This window comes from Danio rerio, chromosome 17 (assembly GCF_052040795.2).
Source record: "Danio rerio strain M-AB ecotype USA chromosome 17, GRCz13ab, whole genome shotgun sequence".
NCBI classification, from domain to species: Eukaryota; Metazoa; Chordata; class Actinopteri; order Cypriniformes; family Danionidae; genus Danio; species Danio rerio.
In genome coordinates, this window is record NC_141037.1 from 9,382,501 (window position 1) to 9,402,500 (window position 20,000).

The 20,000-nt window shown below is 35.3% G+C and overlaps 2 protein-coding genes and 1 long non-coding RNA gene across 4 annotated transcripts in view; 2 read left to right on the plus strand and 1 right to left on the minus strand.

The window, feature by feature from the left end:
* The window catches only part of LOC147839919 (protein NLRC3), a 17,408-nt gene extending 5,122 nt beyond the window's left edge, over positions 1–12,286 (plus strand). Inside the window, exons 4-8 of one of the 2 annotated variants that reach the window (XM_087289894.1) lie at positions 1–987; positions 2,778–2,948; positions 3,128–3,289; positions 8,080–8,126; positions 11,571–12,286. The exon at positions 1–987 is cut by the window's left edge and continues 885 nt beyond it. In XM_087289894.1, the coding sequence (XP_087146020.1) occupies positions 1–987; positions 2,778–2,948; positions 3,128–3,289; positions 8,080–8,126; positions 11,571–12,139 (1,936 nt within the window). In that variant the 3' untranslated portion in view covers positions 12,140–12,286. Of the gene's footprint in view, positions 1,476–2,777; positions 2,949–3,127; positions 3,290–8,079; positions 8,127–11,570 lie in introns of those variants that run through there. The other variant, XM_087289895.1, reaches the window with a different exon arrangement.
* Positions 12,287–14,450: 2,164 nt separating this feature from the next.
* On the minus strand, positions 14,451–19,123 carry lft2 (lefty2). Its single transcript, NM_130961.1, is given in 4 exon segments — positions 14,451–14,974; positions 16,683–16,934; positions 17,069–17,312; positions 18,858–19,123. Coding segments are annotated over 4 exon segments (1,089 nt in total). The 5' UTR covers position 19,123; the 3' UTR covers positions 14,451–14,646.
* The window catches only part of LOC148679557 (uncharacterized), a 2,947-nt gene continuing 1,810 nt past the window's right edge, over positions 18,864–20,000 (plus strand). The window contains exon 1 of the long non-coding RNA XR_015945082.1: positions 18,864–19,323. This is a non-coding gene — a long non-coding RNA (uncharacterized LOC148679557). The remainder of the gene's footprint in view (positions 19,324–20,000) is intronic.

The window sequence follows — 20,000 nt, forward strand, 5'->3', positions numbered from 1 at the left end:
AAGATCCAGAAGCCTCCACATCATGTGTCACATACCCGTCTTCTGCTGGATCTCAGCCACTGTGCTTCAGAAGCTCCTGAATGAAGATGACAGAGCAGAAATCCCACAAACTCTGACTGAAATGTACATCCACTTCCTGCTGACTCAGATCAACATGAGGAACCTGAAGTATGAAGAGAGAGATCCAGAGAAACTCCTCAAGTCCAGCAGAGAGATGATCGTGAAACTCGCTGAACTGGCTTTCAAACAGCTGATGAAGGGCAATGTGATGTTCTATGAGGAGGACCTGATTAGGAGCGGCATAGACGTCACTGTTGCCTCAGTGTATTCTGGGATTTGCACTGAGATGTTTAAAGTGGAATCTGTGATTCATCAGAGGAAAGTCTACAGCTTCATTCATCTGAGCTTTCAGGAGTTTCTCGCTGCTTTCTTTTTGTTTTACTGCCATGTAGACAAAAATGAGAAGTCACTAAAATTGTTCCTAAATGACAGATATAATCGCTATAGTAGGGAAAACTCTCTTTACGAGTTACTAAAAGCAGCAGTCATTAAGTCCCTAAAGAGTGAAAACGGACACCTGGATCTTTTCCTGCGGTTTCTGCTTGGCCTCTCGCTGAAATCCAATCAGAGATGCTTACTGCGCCTACTGACTCACACAGAGAAGAGCTTTGAGACCATCATGAGAATCACAGATGACATAAAAGACACAGTTAAGTTGGGTAAATATCTCTTAGTTGAGAGATGCATCAATCTGTTCCTCTGTCTGCTGGAAATGAAGGATCAGACCCTGTACAGAGAGATTCAGGAGTTTGTGAAATCACAGAATCGCTCCGTGAAGAATCTCTCTCCATCTCACTGCTCGGCAATCGCCTACATTCTTCAGATATCAGAGGAGGTGCTGGATGAGTTTTATCTGAAGAGATACAAAACATCAGATGAGGGCAGAAGAAGACTGATACCAGCTGTGGTGAACTGCAGGAGAGCTTTGTGAGTATTAATTGATGTGATGGATATCAGAAGCTTTTCGAAGAGGACAAAACCACAAGCAGTATACTTTAGAAGAATATTATGATCATCATCATGAGTTTTAAGATTATTATTTTTATTTCGACTTTTGTTAAAATAAGCGTGAAATCAAAATTGACAAGGTTAATTTGCTAGCTCACATTGTTATTTTAATGTGAATAATTAATCTATGCAAGTGATGCACTAAAAAAAAATTTGGTTTGGTAATCTTTAATGAAAGTTTTGCCATCTGCTTTTACATTTAGAGTGGTGGTTCTTTTTTTTGACATCAACTTGAGGGCTTTCATAGCAACTGTATATCAATATCCTTAACCACGCCTCTCATACAGTTAGTTTGATATAAGAGTATGATGCGTAAAAGAAAGTCCCACCCCCTACTCAATATTCTGTTTCAGTTGGAAGTATATCTACATACTGAAATAAAAGACACATCAACTTCTGGTTTACGCAGACTTAGTTTATTGTGTTAAGACTATGGGTGTACGAATCACAACCCACTAATTAAGACCATTTTTATCCTTTGTTATCTCACAGCAAAAAAAGCCTTGACCATTTTCACTCTTCAACCAGTTTGCCTCATTTTAAATGGTTTAAAACAAAGCTTTTAAGATCAAAGGCTCTATTTTGACGATTCAGGCGCAAAGTGCAGGGCGCAAAAGCATTAAGGGCATATCTGAATCCACTTTTGCTATTTTAAGGATGGAAAAATCCACTTTGCGTCGCTGCGCATGGTCTAAAAGGGTTGAGCTTATTCTCTTAATGAGTTATAGGTGTGTTTTGAGAATAAACCAATCAGAGTCTCATTTCCCATTCCCTTCAAGAGTCAGTTGCGTTGCGCCATAGCGCATTTGCTATTTACATGACGGACTTTGTAAGTGAAAAAACCGAATGCTTCACTAGCGAGAAAACAGTTAAACGGATCATCTACAGCGCGAGAATGAGAGATGAACCTCCTCGTTCTTTACCTTCACTTTCACTCTGGTAAATAGAGAAACATGTTGTAAGCACAAACATCCACTAGCCTATACATAATTATTTTTGTTAATTGAGTGCAAAGATTTGTTTCAAAACTATTTCTAAATTCAGTTCCAATTTCCAGCAAACGAACAAATGAACAATAATAATGAAGTGGGTTTAACAAACAAATATGTCCTAATACACATGCCATGCCCCATATGGTCTAAAACCTGACAGATGGGCAAATCTAACCTTGTTTTTAATAAAACAAATATAAATATGGATATAATAAATAATACTGATAATATATAATAACATTTTACAAAACCAATTGTCATGAATAAACTAAAAAAGCTCCCCGAGATGAATGGTGGCGGTAGTTTTTATTTGTTTGTTGGCTAGAAAATAATATTTTTTGTAATATTTTAATCCTTCAATTCTTTTTCATTTGTAAAGATATTTGCGTATTGATGTACATCCTGTGTGTATTAAGCAATGTTTAAGTGAGACGCACAACTAACGCGCTCTGCGCTGGACTTTAGACCTGCTTTGATCTGGTCTATTGTGCAGTCTATTTTAGTTCTTCAAAATAGCAATGCGCCAGCAATGAGCCTCAATACACCTCCTTTTTTAGACCAGAATGCCTGCGGGCGCAAATGAGGGCCCACAAACTAGCAAACAACAATTGCGTCATGTCCTGCTCTGCATTGCGCCGGGTGTATGATGGTGCCCCAAGATCTTGGCTTATAATTCTGACCCATTTTTGTTCAATTAAATATCATCTTGTATTGTAGACTTGCTGGCTGTAATCTCAGTGATCATGTCTGCGAAAGTTTGTCTTCATCTCTACAATCACCAAACTCACTGAGAGAGCTGGACTTGAGTAACAATGACCTGCAGGATTCAGGAGTGAAGCTGCTCTCTGATGGACTGAAAAGTTCAAACTGTCATCTGGAGATACTGAAGTAAGAAAGACAGATGAAGGCTGAACTGCTTTTGAAATAAAGATTCTTTAGTCTTAGTCTTCTATAAATGTGATAAATCAACAGACCCCAGTGTGTCTAAAGACTTGTGATTTGTAGACCAAAAAAGGCAATCAGTTTAAGTAATTTAGCTTATGATATGCTATTGTGTGTGTTTGTAGGTTATCTGGCTGTATGGTGACAGAGGAAGGCTGTTGTTTTCTTGCTTCAGCTCTGAGATTAAACCCCTCACACCTGAGAGAGCTGGATCTGAGCTACAATAACCCAGGACAATCATTATTCAAGCTGATTTCTGATCCAAACTACAGACTGGACACACTCAAGTATGTTCAGCACTAACATGTCATTAGTTTGTGCATATGTGTACTATAAAGTTATTGAAAATTCAGCTGTATATGGATCCCTCCCTAAAGCATACACATATGGTACACTCAGCAAAATAACAATGTCTTACACTTTATGACTGGAGCTGATCTTGACTTGATCTTAATTTAATCAGTTAGTCAGCCTTTTTATTTTTATGAATATAGCAGTAAATGTATCTGAGTTGGGTTGAGTTGACTTTATTAGTATCCGTAGGTCGATTCTTTTTGCAGCAAAGTTTGGCATTTGATACAAACAATGAAATCACATATATACATACCCACATATACACATATAAAAGATTACAATTTATTCAGAGTGACAATAGATGATGGGACAAAGCTATTCCTGAACCGTTTTGTCCTACTAAAAAGCATCTGAAACCTTCGACCCGAAAGGAGCAGGATAAACTCCTCAGACAGAGGATGAGAGCTACAGCTATTAATGTTCTGGGGAGTACGTAAAAGCTGCCAACTATACAGGGATTCAATACTTAGCTGTGATTCAACAATCTACCTGCTGGACCACCTAATAACCTGGCTCAGTCTCTTCCTGTTTTTGAGAGACAGACCCCCAAACCATGCCACCAGAGCGAAGGATAAAATAGACTCAATAAAAGCACGATAGAACAGAGTTAGCACATTGGGGCTAATGTGAAAACATGATTGTTTAAAAGTAGGGATAACACACACCCCTGAGGTGATCTGGTGGAGGAGCACTGGCTTTCTGACAGGGAACTATTTATTCACACTCTTTGCGTTCTCATTCATTAATTTTCTAATCCGGGGTTGCCACAGCGGAATGAACCGCCAACTTATCCAGCACGTTTTTACGCAGCGGATGCCCTTCCAGCCACAACCCATCTCTGGGAAACATCCACACACACATTCACACACACACTCATACACTACGGACAATTTAGCCTACCCAATTCACCTGTACCGCATGTCTTTGGACACCCGGAGGAATTCCAAGCGAAGGCAGGGAGAACATGCAAACTCCACACCGAAACGCCAAGTGAGCCGAGGTTCGAACCAGCGACGCATCGACCTTTTTGCTGTAAGGCGACAGCACTACCTACTGCGCCACTGCCTCGCCCACTTTGCTTTCTATTAGTTAAAAAGTCTAAAATCCAGCCAACTCTTGCTTAGTTAAAAATGATCTTTGTTGAAAGTCTCTGGATTAAAATATGAGGATAAATTGTATTAAAAGCTAAAAAAAGTCTATAAATAAAAGCCAAGCAAGAGCCCCCTTACCTTCAAGATGCTTGAAAAGTAAACGCAACAGAGTGACTAAGCATCTTCCACGCCTCTATTAGGTCTGTATGCAAGCTGCATTGGATCGAAAACTTGTTCTGTACTTTAACAATTTCTGTCCTAATCATTTTCAGATGTTCATAGGAATAGAAGTCAGAGCCACAGGCCTTTGATGGTGTCATTTTAAAATAGGATAAAGAATATTATTGTTTTGTCCTAGAAAACGATGGTACATTGTAATATTTCTGACTACTTTTTACTACTTTCAGTTATGAGGGATTTGCAGCTTGACTGGTTTCGAATTAGTTTTGTATGTCCACTGGTCTAAAGTGGAAAAAAAGGAATTTTGACCTTAAAATACTGAATGCAATATTATACCAGCATTATTAATAGTGCATCTGAATAATAGAATATTACTGCTGTCAATTGATAAATATCTACATGTTCATTTCACAAATAAAAGGTTATAGGCACAAACAGTGCTTGACATTAACCCCCACCAACCTTCCAAATGCGGATAGATTTTTGCTGTGTGCAGGTAAGACACCTACTACCACTAGCCACTTTGGCTGGTTGAAAATAATTTTTAAATTGCAGTTTTGTTAAAAGCAGGGTTCGACAATAAGGATGGCCCAATATGCGTGCAAATGTGATCTTAGAATCGAGAAGCAGCAAGACTGGCAAAAATAATTGTGTTCGCACGAGCAAAAGCAGGTGAATACCAAATGAGAGGATGATCACTCACGCTAACAGCTGATGTGATGCGTGCAACTGTTTATAATGCGTGCGCGCTGCTGTTTCCTTGCATGAAGCAACTGTGCCTGGAAACGCAACTGTGATCGGTTCTCTTTCAAATAGACTAGACAAAAAGTTATGCTAATGCACTCACAGTCCTGCTTTTTTCAAGAGCTTTAAATTTGTCTTTTTGTAAGCAGCACCGGTTGCTTTCTTTTTGAACAGATTATTGATTAGCCTAATGTTAACAGTAAGTGTGTGATCACCCTTTCATTATCACACACGGTATGTTTTTCATCTGCTTTCTTTTGCTTACAGTTATTTTCGTTAATATGGTTTAATTATCTTTATTTTACTATAACGTTGCTTTAATACGAGATTAACTCCCCATTTATGTGATCCGAGAGACCTTTAGCCAGGACAGATTACTGTGCATAGTTTTAGATACATGACAATAATTACAGGCCCATAGCTAGCCTGGTCAAAGGAGTGGTTCTTTTTTTCTCAAAAAGTGGATTTTTTTAGAGTTACACAGCTCATTTTATATTTAATTATGAGATTTAAATAGATTTTAAGCACCATTTTTATTCGGATTAGCTTGTCGGATGATCATCATAACCACACTTTTTGTTGTACCAATAAAATTTCCTAAAGGTTTATAATGAAATATTTACAAATTTATTACATTGTATATCATTAAAAAATTACCTATTTTAAACCTATTTTAAATTAAAAACAAGCCTATTGTCAATTATTAGGCAAATTATAAATAATAAACTGGCCACCACATTAAACTTTTAGCCAGAATTTTGCCATTTGAAACAAAATTAATTAATAAATTACATTTGAAAATTCATGGAAAACAACAATAGCCAATAGTATTAAAGTTAATTTAAATATGATCCGCTTTTGTTGTTTCACACCTTTTTATTGGTTCTTTTTTTGTTTCATGAATAAGGTCCAAGATTTAGAATTAAAAGTTGTTTTCTCTATTTTAAAAACAATATAGTAGTAAAAGATGACCTTACTTACATCAGATTGTTTGTTTTCTTGCACTGCTGGATGTTGAGCTCATGAAAAATACTTTGTTTGCATTGGTCAAAACTGACTATCTGGAGTCATGACAGCCAACACAGAATTCGGCTTGGTCTTCAAGCCTTTTCGAAGGGTTATTTTCACTTATTGCGATGACATAGCAGTCAAAATAGGACAAATAAGCTCATGTATGGGACAAATTCTGGACATTTGTCAGTGAACCCACCTGGCTATGGGCCTGAATTATTTTTTTAAAGTCAATTGTTTGTCTAAGTTTTTTTTTTTTTTAGAAATGTTTTGTTAAATAAAAAATATAGTATACAGCTATATTTTCCTTGTTTTGACACATTTAACATTTGTGGCTAAGAAGTAATTATTGTTTGGTGTGATCAGAGATAAATTTAGTAAATGCATAATTTTGAACTCTGGAAAGTCATGTGGAATAAAAAAAAATGATTGCAAAAAAACAATATGAAACCATGACCCATCTGCTCATGCACATTGAGCCAGGTCATACACAACACACAAAAGTGAAATAAATGTGGAGGCATGTAGACATAACACACAACATCTAAATCAAGTCATTTTAGTATGTCAACTCAAATGTATGCATATAACATATATTTTCCCAAAAACAAAATTGTGGCTAGTGAAAATGGAGAGTGGACAGTAATGTTGGAAAACTTTGTTCACAGTGGCTGGTGATCAGAAAAGTTAACTTCAAGCCCTGAGCACAAATGATCAGTCATTGTAAATATGACCCCATATCACAAGTAGGGCTGCTCAGTATATCGTTTCAGCATTGATATCGCAATATGCGCATCCGCAATAGTCACATCCCAGGATCTGCAATGTTGAACTGGTATTATAATTGACCAGGAGCTACATTTGAAAACATTTATGATTTGTCACTGCAATGTTTAACAGTGGTGTTTTGCGACTTTGAGGAGTCAGATTAAAGTATCCTGGCATAAGAAATTACATTTCTAACTTTAAGAAAGATTAATTGTATTAATGTAAATATATGATGAAATCTGTACAGTGTTATTTTACATTTGCTTATTGATTATTAAAAAAAATCATAAATCACTGTGCTTTGTATTTGTACAGTATAATTTTTTGCAGATGCTTTGCCTTTTAAAATCATCAAAATGTATAAAAAAAATTATAAATTCTTTCCAAATTGACTTATTCATTTCATCTGGTGACATTAAACTCAGTATCACAATATATATACTGTGAAAAAATAAAATATCGCAAGGTCAGTTTTTTCCAGTATCGTGCAGCCCTAATCACTAAGCTTGAGATTCTAATTGACCTTATTTCTTAATGCTCTACAAATGAGTGTTAATGACTATACATAAAAGTTACATCATTAGAAAATTCCAGTTTCAGTTACCAACATCAGTAACATAAGCTGTTTTTACAGCTTAAAAGCAGCGCAAGTGAATAAGACTAGAAGTCTTAAGCCAATTACGTTCCAATAGCTGCTCTCACTCTTACATCAAGAGTAAAGTCAATACAGCAATAGAAGCTGTGAATCTAGAATTACTTCAGATGCTAAATGACGGATAGAGGATCACAAAAGATGTTCATATCAAGATTTTGGAGAGTTTATAAATCACTGTATTTTTTGTGCATTGATAGATCGCTTCATATTATTGGCAAATATATTGTTATGTAATATCTTAATGTTCTGTTTTTTATTTTATTTTTTTTTTTAGTGTGGATCAAGGAGGAGCATTCAGGATTAAAAGAGGACCAGAAAAATGTAACTCACACACAGTCATAGTTATAGTACATATACACTACCTGACAAATGTTGTCACTTATCCAATCTTTAGGAACAACAAATAATAGTTGACTTCTAGTTGATCATTTGGCCTCTAGATTACACTTACTTTAACAAAATAACTTGATCATGGCTTGATTTTTAATTATTTATGAAGACAGTAAGGTCTGACTTTTCTTAGACAAAAATCTTGTCCCTGAACAGAAATAATGGGCAATATAGAATATAGTCATGCTGCAGTGGAGAAAGAGTTAATATTGTGTCTGACTCCCATGAGCTTGGAGGACTGCATCCATACATCTCTGCAATGACTCAAATCACTTATTAATAAAGTCATCTGGAATGGCAATGAAAGCGTTCTTGCAGGACTCCCAGAGTTCATCAAGATTCTTTGGATTGATCTTCAATGCCTTCTCCATTTTACCCCAGACATACTCAATAATGTTTGTATCTGGTGACTGGGCTGGCCACTCCTGGATCACCTTGACCTTCTGTGCTTTTAGCAATTTTGATGTGGAGGCTGAAGTATGAGAAGGAGCGCTATCCTGCTGGAGAATTTTCCCTCTCCTGTGGTTTGTAATGTAATGGGCAGCACAAATGTCTTGATACCTCAGGCTGTTGATGTTGCCATCCACTCTGCAGATCTCTCACACGCCCCCAAACTGAATGTAACCCCAAACCATGATTTTGCCTTCACCAAACTTGACTGATTTCTGTGAGAATCTTGAGTCAATGTGGGTTCCAGTAGGTCTTCTGTAGTATGTGTGATGATTGGAATGCAGCTCAACAGATGATTCATAGGGAAAAACTACCTTCTGCCACTTTTCCAAATGGTCAACCAGAAGTCAAGTTATTATTTGTTGCTCAAACTGGGATCGACGGCAAGACTTTTGTTAGATAGTGCACATATAGTGCATATATAGTTATGGTAACTCTTTAATTTAAGTACCAACTCTCAAAATTAACTACTGGCTTATGGCCTGCCTATTGTTAAGATATTTGCAGTTTATTTGTGCTCATAAAGTACATGCTCTTATTCTGAATCTCTAATCTTACCCAATACCTTAACTCAATTACTACCTTAATAACTAACTAGAAAAGTACTTCAAAGTAGACAAACTTTATGGTGACTTGAGAAAGCCTTGTCTGAAAGTTTAAAGTAGTTTTAAATATTGAATTACTGAAGTAGTTTTGAAGTTTAAGAAAGTTATTATTGTTACTACATACAGGTTAGCATGTTTCTAGCATGGATTGTCATGTTTCTTGCTAGACTGTTGTGGGGGGTTCCAAGTTGTTGCTAGGGTGTTCTGAGTGGTTGCTTAGGTGTTGCTAGACAGTTGTAAGGGTGTGCTGAGTGATTGCTATGCGGTTGCTAAGGTGTTGCTAGGGGTTTTTGACTGGTTGTTGAGGTGTTGCTAGGCAGTCGCTAAGCTGTTCTGAGTGGTTGCTAGACAGTTGTTCAGGTGTTCCAGGCAGTTGTTAAGGTGTTGCTAGATGTTTGCTAAGGTGTTGCTAGGCGGTTGCAGGTTGTTGCTAGGGTGTTCTCAGTAGTTGCTAAGGCATTGCTATGTTTGTTTTTTATGTGGTTGCTAATTTGTTGTTTTAGGTTGTTGCTAAGGTGTTGCTGGATGGTTGGTAGGGTGTTCTGATTGGTTGCTATCCATTTGCTAAGGCGTAACTAGGTGGTTGCTAAGGTGTTCTAGGTCGTTGCTAAGGTGTTGCTTGAGGGTTGCAAGGGTATTCTGAGTGGTTGTTAAGGCGTTGGTAGGTGGTTGCTAAGATGTTGCTAGGCGGTTGTTAAGGCGTTGCTCAGTGTTTGCTAATGTCTTCTGAGTAGTTACTAGGCAGTTGTTGACATAAATTAGCATGGCTCTAGTATGAATGCATGTTGCATGTTAGCATGCTTTTAGTATAAACTAGCATGTTGTTAGCATGAATTTAGTATCAATTAGCCTGTTTGCTAGTATGTTTATAATATGAATTAGCATGTTGCTATGTTTATGGTATGAATTAGCATGTTGCTAGTATGTTTATAATATGAATTAGCATGTTGCTAGCATGTTTATAGTATTAAATAGCATGTTGCTAGTATGTTTATAAGATGAATTAGCATGTTGCTAGTTTGATTATAGTATGAATTAGGATGTTGCTAGTATATGATTATAGTATGAATTACCATGTTGCTAGCATGTTTATAGTATGAATTAGCATCCCTGCTGAAAAATCCAGCCTAAACCAGCCTAGGCTGGTTAGCTGGTTTAAGCTGGTCAACCAGGCTGGTTTTAGAGGGGTTTTGGCCACTTCCAGGCTGGTTTCCAGCCATTTCCAGCCTGGTCTTAGCTGGTCAGGCTGGGAGATGACCAGCTAAGACCAGCTTGACCAGCCTAGCCAAGCTGGGAGTCCAGCCTAAACCAGCTATATCCAGCTTAAACCAGGCGGGTCAAGCTGGTTTTAGCTGGATTTGGCTGGTCATTTTCCAGCCTGACCAGCTAAGACCAGGCTGGAAATAGCTGGAAACCAGCCTGGAAATGGCCAAAACCCCTCTAAAACCAGCCTGGTCGACCAGCTAAAACCAGTCAACCAGCCTAGGCTGGTTTAAGATGGATTTTTCAGCAGGGATGTTGTTAGTATGTTTATGAAATGAATTAGCATGTTGCTAGTATGATTATAGTATGAATTAGGATGTTGCTAGTATGATTATAGTATGAATTAGCATGTTGCTAGTATGTTTATAATATAAATTAGCATGTTGCTAGCATGTTTATAGTATGAATTAGCATGTTGTTAGTATGTTTATGATATGAATTAGCATGTTGCTAGAATGTTTATAGTATAAATTAGCATGTTGCTAGTTTGATTATAGTATGAATTAACATGTTGCTAGTATGTTTCTAATATTAATTAGCATGTTGCTACTATGTTTATAGTATGAATTAGCATGTTGCTAGTATGATTATAGTATGAATTAGCATGTTGCTAGTATGTTTATAATATAAATTAGCATGTTGCTAGCATGTTTATATTATGAATTAGCATGTTGTTAGTATGTTATGATATGAATTAGCATGTTGCTAGAATGTTTATAGTATAAATTAGCATGTTGCTAGTTTGATTATAGTATGAATTAGCATGTTGCTAGTATGTTTCTAATATTAATTAGCATGTTGCTACTATGTTTATAGTATGAATTAGCATGTTGCTAGTATGAATATAGTATGAATTAGCATGTTGCTAGGTTTGGTGTTGATGGAAGAAGAACTTTGTGTAGTATAACAGTATATTGGCTTTCTCAAGCCACCATAACTAGAACTTTATTAAGCTAATAGTCTTAGTTAATGGTTTGTTAATAGCAAGAACTGTATCTTAAAATAAAGTGTGTGTATATAGTTTACAATGTTTTGTAATCTGTCTTGTTGTGTTCAGATGTCTGTGATCTCACATTGGATGTAAACACAGCACACACTCATCTCGCTCTGTCTGAGAACAGCAGAAAAGTGACACATGTGACAGAGGAGCAGTCCTATCCTGATCATCCAGAGAGATTTGATGGCTTTCTTCCTCAGGTTCTGTGTAAAGAGAGTCTGACTGGACGCTGTTACTGGGAGGCCCAATGGAGTGGTGAAGAGCTTTACGTATCAGTGGCATATAAAGGAATCCCTAATGACTGTAGATTTGGATTTAATGGAAAGTCCTGGAGTCTAGTTTGGTTTAATAGCAGATTCATTGCCAGACACAAAAATGAAAGCACAATCATACCTGCCCCATCATGCTCTAAAAGAGTAGGAGTGTATCTGCACTGGTCTGCTGGGACTTTGTCCTTTTACAGCATTTCTGACACGCACACACACATACACTTACACACATTTAAAACCACATTCACTGAGCCGCTCTATGCAGGATTTGGACTTTATTCTGACAGTTCAGTGACTCTATCTGAGATTAAAGAGCCGTCTGTGAAAAACAATCAAGACACGCATGAAAACAACACATGACCGCTGCCTTTCGCAGCAGTAAACTCTTTATCTTCATGATCTTATATCAGAGTGGAAACAGAAGCACACCCATTGGACCAAACAGTACTCAGCTTTGTTTTTATAGACATGTGAATGCAGCTCAAGAGATAAGATTAAAGAGTTAAAGTTGTCAGTTTTTTGGAAAGTTGTTTGCAAGGTGGTGCGGTGGGTAGTGCTGTCGTGTCGCATCGCAGCAAGAAGGTCGCTGATTCGAGCCTCGGCTAGGTCATTTGGCATTTCTGTGTGGAGTTTGCATGTTCTCCCTGTGTTGGCGTGGGTTTCCTCTTGGTGCTCGGTTTCCCCCACAGTCCAAACAAAGACATGCAATGGGTGAACTGGGTAAGCTAAATTGTTTGTAGTGTATGAGTGTGAATGAGAGTGTTTGGGTGTTTCTCAGTGGAAGGGCATTCGCTGTGTAAAACATATGCTGGAATAGTTGGCAGTTCTTTCCGCTGTGAATAAAAAAACCCTGATTAATAAAGGGACTAAGCCGAAAAGAAAATGTATGAATGAATGAATGTTGTATATACAAGCATTTAATATGTAAATGCAGTGTAGTGCAATCATCTGACCACAGGAGGACGCTGTCATCCTCTTGTTGAGATAAAAACCCAACCACAGACCTGTTTTTTCATTCATTCATTTTCCTTCTGTTTTAGTTCCTTTATTCAACGGCGTTCGCCACAGATGAATGAACCGCTTACTATTCCAGCATATGATTTAAGCAGCGGATGCCCTTTCAGTCGCAACCCATACACTCATACACAATTCAGTTCGTCCATTCACCTACAGTATAGCACATGTCTTTGGACTGAGGGGGAAACCGAAGCACCCAGAGGAAATCCACGCCAACACGGGGAGAACATGCAAGCTCCACACAGAAATTCCAACTGACACAGCAGGGATTTGAACCAGCGAACTCCTTGCTCTGAGGTGCTATTGAAGTAAGACAAATAATTTATTTTATTGTGTTGTTTGTACACAGGCATATATAATATAATGTGTAAGTCCAGTGTAGTGCATTCATCTGACCACTAGAGGACTCTGTTGACCACTTATTGAGATAAATAGGCCACCACAGACCTGTTTTTGTTTGTATTTTCCAAAATTTGTTTATCAATAATAAGGCCGGTCATTTATGTATGTATATACAGACATATAATCTAAAATGTTGTATGTAAATACAGATATATAATGTTAAAATAAAAAAATGACTAATAAGAATCATGTTATGGTGGCTCTTTAGCACCTCACACCAAGAAGGTTGCTGGTTTGAGTCCTGGGTCAGTTGGCATTTCTGTGTGGAGTTTGCATGTTCTCACCATGTTGGTGTGGGTTTCCTCCGGGTGCTCCAGTTTTCCCCCACAGTCCAAAGACATGCTCTATTGGTGAATTGAATAAATCAGTGGTTCTCAAACTTTTTTCACCAAGTACCACCTCAGAAAAAAAATAGTCTCTCCAAGTCCCACCATAATGACCGGTATTGAAATAAAGTAGCGTAGTTTGCCAAATTAAGCAGCTACAGCACTGCTAAGTTCGAAAACAAGAAGGTCATATTCATTCAACGAAATTATATTCCATACAAAATATGAATCTGATCAGTCGGTTCTTGTAGCGTGACTCGCGGTGCAGCATTCTGAAAAGTTAAGGTGCTTTCAACTGCGTACGCCTGGAATAGGCAAGCGCGCCGAGCTTACTCATTTTGCTAGCCTGTGGGTTAAATATTGGCACTCAAGTGACTGAGATGTAACGAGAATCTGGTCATTTTTCAAAATAAAAGATTTTTCAAAATAAATGATCGTTCAGACTCTAGATTATAAACAAAACCGAAATAATTAAGGATTTTTTGTGCGGCCTGGTACCAATATAACTTATCTGCTCTGCAAGCACCAATCACCTCTTTCTCTAGTTCTGCGACAATTACATGTATTTTTAGCAGCTGATGACCTGGTGCACTAAAGTAAACATTCTAAGCACAGCACTTTGGTCGTAGGCTTTAGAGAACAGCCTAGAAGTAAGCCCCCGTACCACTCGTTGTACACATACAGTTTGAGAACCGCAGGATTAAACTAAATTGGCCGTAGTATATGACTGTGAAAGTGAGAGTGTATGGGTGTTTTCCTAGTACTGGGTTGCAGCGGGAAGAATATGCGCTGTGTAAAACATATGCTTGATAAGTTGGCGGTTCATTCCGCTGTGGCGACCCCTAATGAATAAAGGGATTAAGCCGAAGGAAAATGAATGAATGAAGAATCATGTTAGAAATAAAAAATGACGACACTCATTGATATAAAATTAAGCTACTTACTTTATTTTTCAAACATCACATCTCTCAACAAGCCATTTCTAAAGCTTACATTACATAAAGCAATAATTCATAAATACTTTGTTTTTCAAGTGCTCAGTGGGGATTTGGGGAGTCCCATAACTGTGATTATTAAACACGTCACCTCTCATCTGAGAGCAAACTATTCGACACCACACTGTCAGACTGGAGGGATTTTGTCCATGGAGCATCCACACTTCTCCACAATCATATTAGGGAATTCTGCCACCTCGATTTCAGTGTAATCTCCCTTTTTGACCAGGTACATCATGGGCAGCGGCGCGCTCTCCATCACAGCACATGTCCTCTGTCCATATCCATAGAAACCACGTTTAGGCTGCTTGCATCCTCCAGCGCACCTGAACGCCTGGTACCCGGCCGGCTCGATGATCCAGTACTGAGTCCAGGTGAGCTCACGGAAGTTGATGAAATGCTCCTCCCGACAACATTTGCTGCTGTTTGGGCTGGAGTTACAGTTGCCTTGGGATCTGTTGATAAGACAGTAAAGGATACTTGTTAGTTTATATAACCTATATAACTGAAAAATGCATCAAATCATATAATAAAGATAATAATAAATAGGAATTATTACAGAGTTTCTAATGTTTTTCAAAACAAAATAACACTTGAGCCATTAAATCAAGTACATTAAAATGGTTTCTACACTATACTGTGTTTTGTGACAGACTTCATTATGTGCCATGAAAAATGTGAGACAAAAAGTCGTGACCACAAATGTTTTTGATAGTATTTAATATTAATATTGTTTAATATTTAGGTTACTTATTTTAAATTGGTTAATCAAGTTACAACTTTACAAAGTTTAACACATTATGTTTAGTCAGATTGACTTCTGTAAGTTGAGGTGACTAGAAAATTTAAGTTGATTCAGCTAAATAAAATTTAGGAAGCAAGAATTTATTTACAGATATTTTTTTTATTTTAGCACAAAAGGAAAATAAAATTAAATATACTTCAAAAAATAATATTATTTTAATTTAAATTATTTATTATTTTAATATTTATATTTATAATATTTTATTTATATATTCTGTATTTGAACCCACTTATTTATTTATTTTTAAATATTTATTCAATTATTCTTTAAAGTATTGGATGTTTAGTTTACTTATTTTAATTAATTAAGTTATACAAAATTTCTAGTCATCTCGACTTACCTACGCCAAACTGACTAAAATATTAAGTTGTTTGAACTAAAGAAAATAGCAGCAAGGATTTATTTACAGATTATTTTTATTTTAACACACCAATAAAAGGCAAAAAAGAAAAGAAAATGGATTTAAATACTTAAAATATATATTTTATTTATATTTTCACTATTTGGATCCACTTATTTATTTATTTTTAAATATTTGTTTAATTATTAAAATTATTATTTTTTATTAATCAGGTTAAAACTTTTTTTAAGTCATGCAAAGTGTACCTTAATATTTTTAGTCAGTTCGACTTAGGTAAATCGAGTTGACTAGAAAAGTTCAGTTGATTCAGATAAAAAAAAAAATAGGCAGCAAGAATTTATTTACAGATTTGTATTTTATTTTAACACACCAGCAATATAAGACATTAAAGAAATAAAATTTAAATATACTTTACAAATTATATTTTATTTAAATTTTCTCTGTTTAGACCCACTTATTTATTTATTTTTAAATATGTATTTAATTATTTTAAGTGTTTGATGTTTAGTTTAATTGGTTAATCAGGTTAAAACCTTTTTTAAGTATACAAAGTTTAACTTAATGTTTTTAGTCAGTTTGACTTATGTAAGTTGAGATGACTAGAACAGCTAGGTTAGCTAAAAAAATTAATGACACACCAGCAGAAGGCAAAAAAGAAATGTAAATATACTTTTAAAAATGATATTTTATTTAAATGGGCTCTATTTGGACCCACTTCTTTATTATTTTTTATATATTTGTTTAGTTATTTAAAGTATATGTCGGTGATTTCACGACTTTGAACTTTCCTCAGTATTGTAAGTGCAAATCTTTTAGTTTTTAGTAAATCATATAAATGTTTTACAGTGTAGATTCCCATATGAAAATAACAGAAGTTAAAATCAATTCAAAATCTATTGTAACCAATAAAACCATGACATATTTTGTGACAGTTTTCATTTCTATTAGGCAATCAATCATGCAAACTAAATAAAAAAAAATTAATAACAACACTCACCCATATTCATCGAGGTCTAAAGTGTAAAGCACAAGTTCTGGTGCGCCCATGTCCTTCTCCAGGGTGTTTTCCTTTGGATCCTGTGTGGCGAAGCGCACTCTTTTGGCCATTTCAGCCGCATAACTCCCGGGTCTCTCTCCCTCAGTCCACACTTCCAGATGCAGAGGTGCTTTCTTTTGGGATTTAGACCAGTAATGAATGGCCTGGGTCACGTCGAAGCTCCTCCAGCCCGACTCGTGAATGGGAACCAGTCTGTTAAATGACCAAAGATGCATTAGTTTCCAGTTCAAATATGAACATGTATGCCATCTAGGTCTATTTAATTTGCATATCCATATAGATCAGATTTCTGTATGTGATGTAGCCTATATATAGGTGTGTCATACCGTGAGTCTAGGAGTGATGTTCTATTGGAGCCGTTTTCCAGCACCTCCACCCAGTAGATGCTGACTCTGGCGTGGTTTATCGGCCTGTGGTGCCTCCGCTCCGGCTTGGACGGACTCTGAGCCGCGGTCTGGAAGAGCTTCAGTTCGGCCATCGTGACTTCGGTGTTTTCCTGAAGTCTGGCCTCCATGTCGAACACAAGACGCTGACGGGTGGTGTCCGAGTACTTGATTTCTCCGGTAATATCTGTTAAACATAAGCATTATTAGTTTAGTATTTGTAGTTGATGTAGCTGTAAAATATGCTACTTATCGTTAGCTGTCTTTTATTGTTAATTTCAGTTGACTTGTTTTGATTTTGGTAACACTTAGTTATGTAATTTTATACCTTTACCAACACGAACAAACAATAAACAATACATTAATTACAGTATTTGTTTACATTAGTAAATGAAAATACAGTTGTACATGGTGCACTGTGCATTAACCACTGGTAACAAGCCTGACTATGCATACCTATCATTAATAAATGCTGTACAGGTATTGTTTTTAATTAGTTCATATTAGTAAATATATTAACTATTAAAATCTTATTGTAAAGTGTGACTAATGTCTTTGGGATAGGATGTCATTCAGACTAGCCTATTCAAAAAGTTGAAGTCATCGTAAGTTTGACAAACCTTTTAAGACGTAAAGTAACTGAAACTAATGCAGCAGTGAATATTACATTAATTAACACTTGTACATCATTTATTAGACCTGCTCATTTTTCATTTTTATTAACATTGTTTTTATTTAACAAAGTTTATGCTTAAATGCATTTATAAATAAATCAAAATAAAGTAATTATGTAAAAAGTTGCACTTTTAACCCTGTAGTGCATGGTTATCTTTTGCATATATTATTGTTTATCGTTAATTAGTTATAACATTTACAACAACTAATAATAAAATATTTGATATAAAAATAAGTTTTAAATATTTTTTAAATTTACATTATTTATTTTGTGTACTGTATGCAATTATACACAAAAATTCAAGCTATTGCAAATCATTAATATATTAATATTATACTAATAACGTTATTATTTCTAATACATAATGAATAACTTTAACTTATGTAACTTATGAAGATTTTTTTTTTTTTTTGATTATTACATGGTTTGGATTTTTTATTTTTTTGCATGTATTATTGTTAATTCATGACACCAAAAATAAGATCTCATGTTAAAAGATGGACTGTTACTGTAACTTTTTTACTGATTAATTTAGCAAATATGCATTGTATTTAAACAATAGTTTGCATTTATATATGTATTAATTAAATCTATTTCAAAGCATTAATGCATTAACAATGCATTTTTAATGTATAAATTAAATGTAATTTATTTATTATGGAACTAATGCATGAAACATATTCACAAATAAAACAGGACATACTTTAATAAAGTAAATAAAACATAACGTACAATACAATAAGCACATAGTACAGTGATGTTGCATTTACTACATTATAAAAACTGATTTGATCATGTCATAACAATGTGTTTTTATGTTACTGTAAATTATTTTATTGAGTTAATCAGGTTTCAAACTCAAGTTTCTTTCATTTTAAGTACAAATTTCAACATAAGTTTTAAGTATTTAAGTTGTAAGTTTAATTTATGTAAGTTTAAATGACATTTAAAATTAATATGATTCCATTTTTTACATTGTACTGTTCACTATAATTCATATAGGCATTATATTAATTAGTAATAAAAACACATATGAATTGTGCATAAGTAACCCACCTGCATTGCCGTGTATTCCCCTGAGTATTCCTGCCAGGCTGGGCAGAGATCTCCTCCTGCGCTGGTGATGAAGCTTCAGCATGGACAGATACTTGCTCTTAATGTGAGCCGGGACAACTAAATTCTCCAAATCCCGCTTCTGGATCCTGGGCGGTTCAGTTAGTCCGAGTTTTTGGAGTAGAGCCTGCTTGATGTCCTCATGCTGGAATCCCTGTGTGAGTGAGATCGCTGTGGTCAAAATGAACAGCTGGATGAACAGAGCCATGACTGATCTAACGATGCCAGTGAAAGAATGAATGACTGACTGAAGCTCTGAGGGTTTATATACAGTTTAAAGTACCCCCCTCCTCCTCCTCCCACCCTCCGTCTGGCTTTTCACACCTTCACAAAAGAGAGGGAGCCCAAAAAAGACACCCTTCAAAGCTTGTGTCCCATTTAGACCGACCATTGATGCTCATGTTGATAAGTATGTTCAGAACATTATATAGTTTTTATGCGTCTATGGATAATTAATAGTGTTAGTCAAGTAAACTTAAGTGCGTTATTCAATTATTATATTATATTATATTATATTATATTATATTATATTATATTATATTATATTATATTATATTATATTATATTATATTATATTATATTTTATTACAGTATATTACATTCTATTATATTATATTACATTGTTACATTATATTATATTATATTATATTATATTACAGTATAATACATTATATTACACTATATTATATTATAATTATATTATATTATATTATATTTACACAGTTTTTATTTAATGTTCTAAGAATTCTTTACTTATATAAATAAATTATATTTGTACTTATAAATAGATAGATAATATAGTTTAGTTTTTAAAAAGTTATTATGCTTTTATAATTATGTACTTTTGCATTTATTTATCACTTTATTCTATTCCACAGCATTTACACATTACCTCCTAATATTTCATGTTGTATATCACGAATGCATTGTTTATACTTACTTTATTTTTAGTGATTATTTATGCATTTATTTTTCAGTTTAATGTATTTTAAGCAATTAACAATTTATTATTGTAAGCAGAAATTTATGCATTTCATATAGAAAGTATTTATATTAAATATTACTATATTGTAAATATTCAATAGA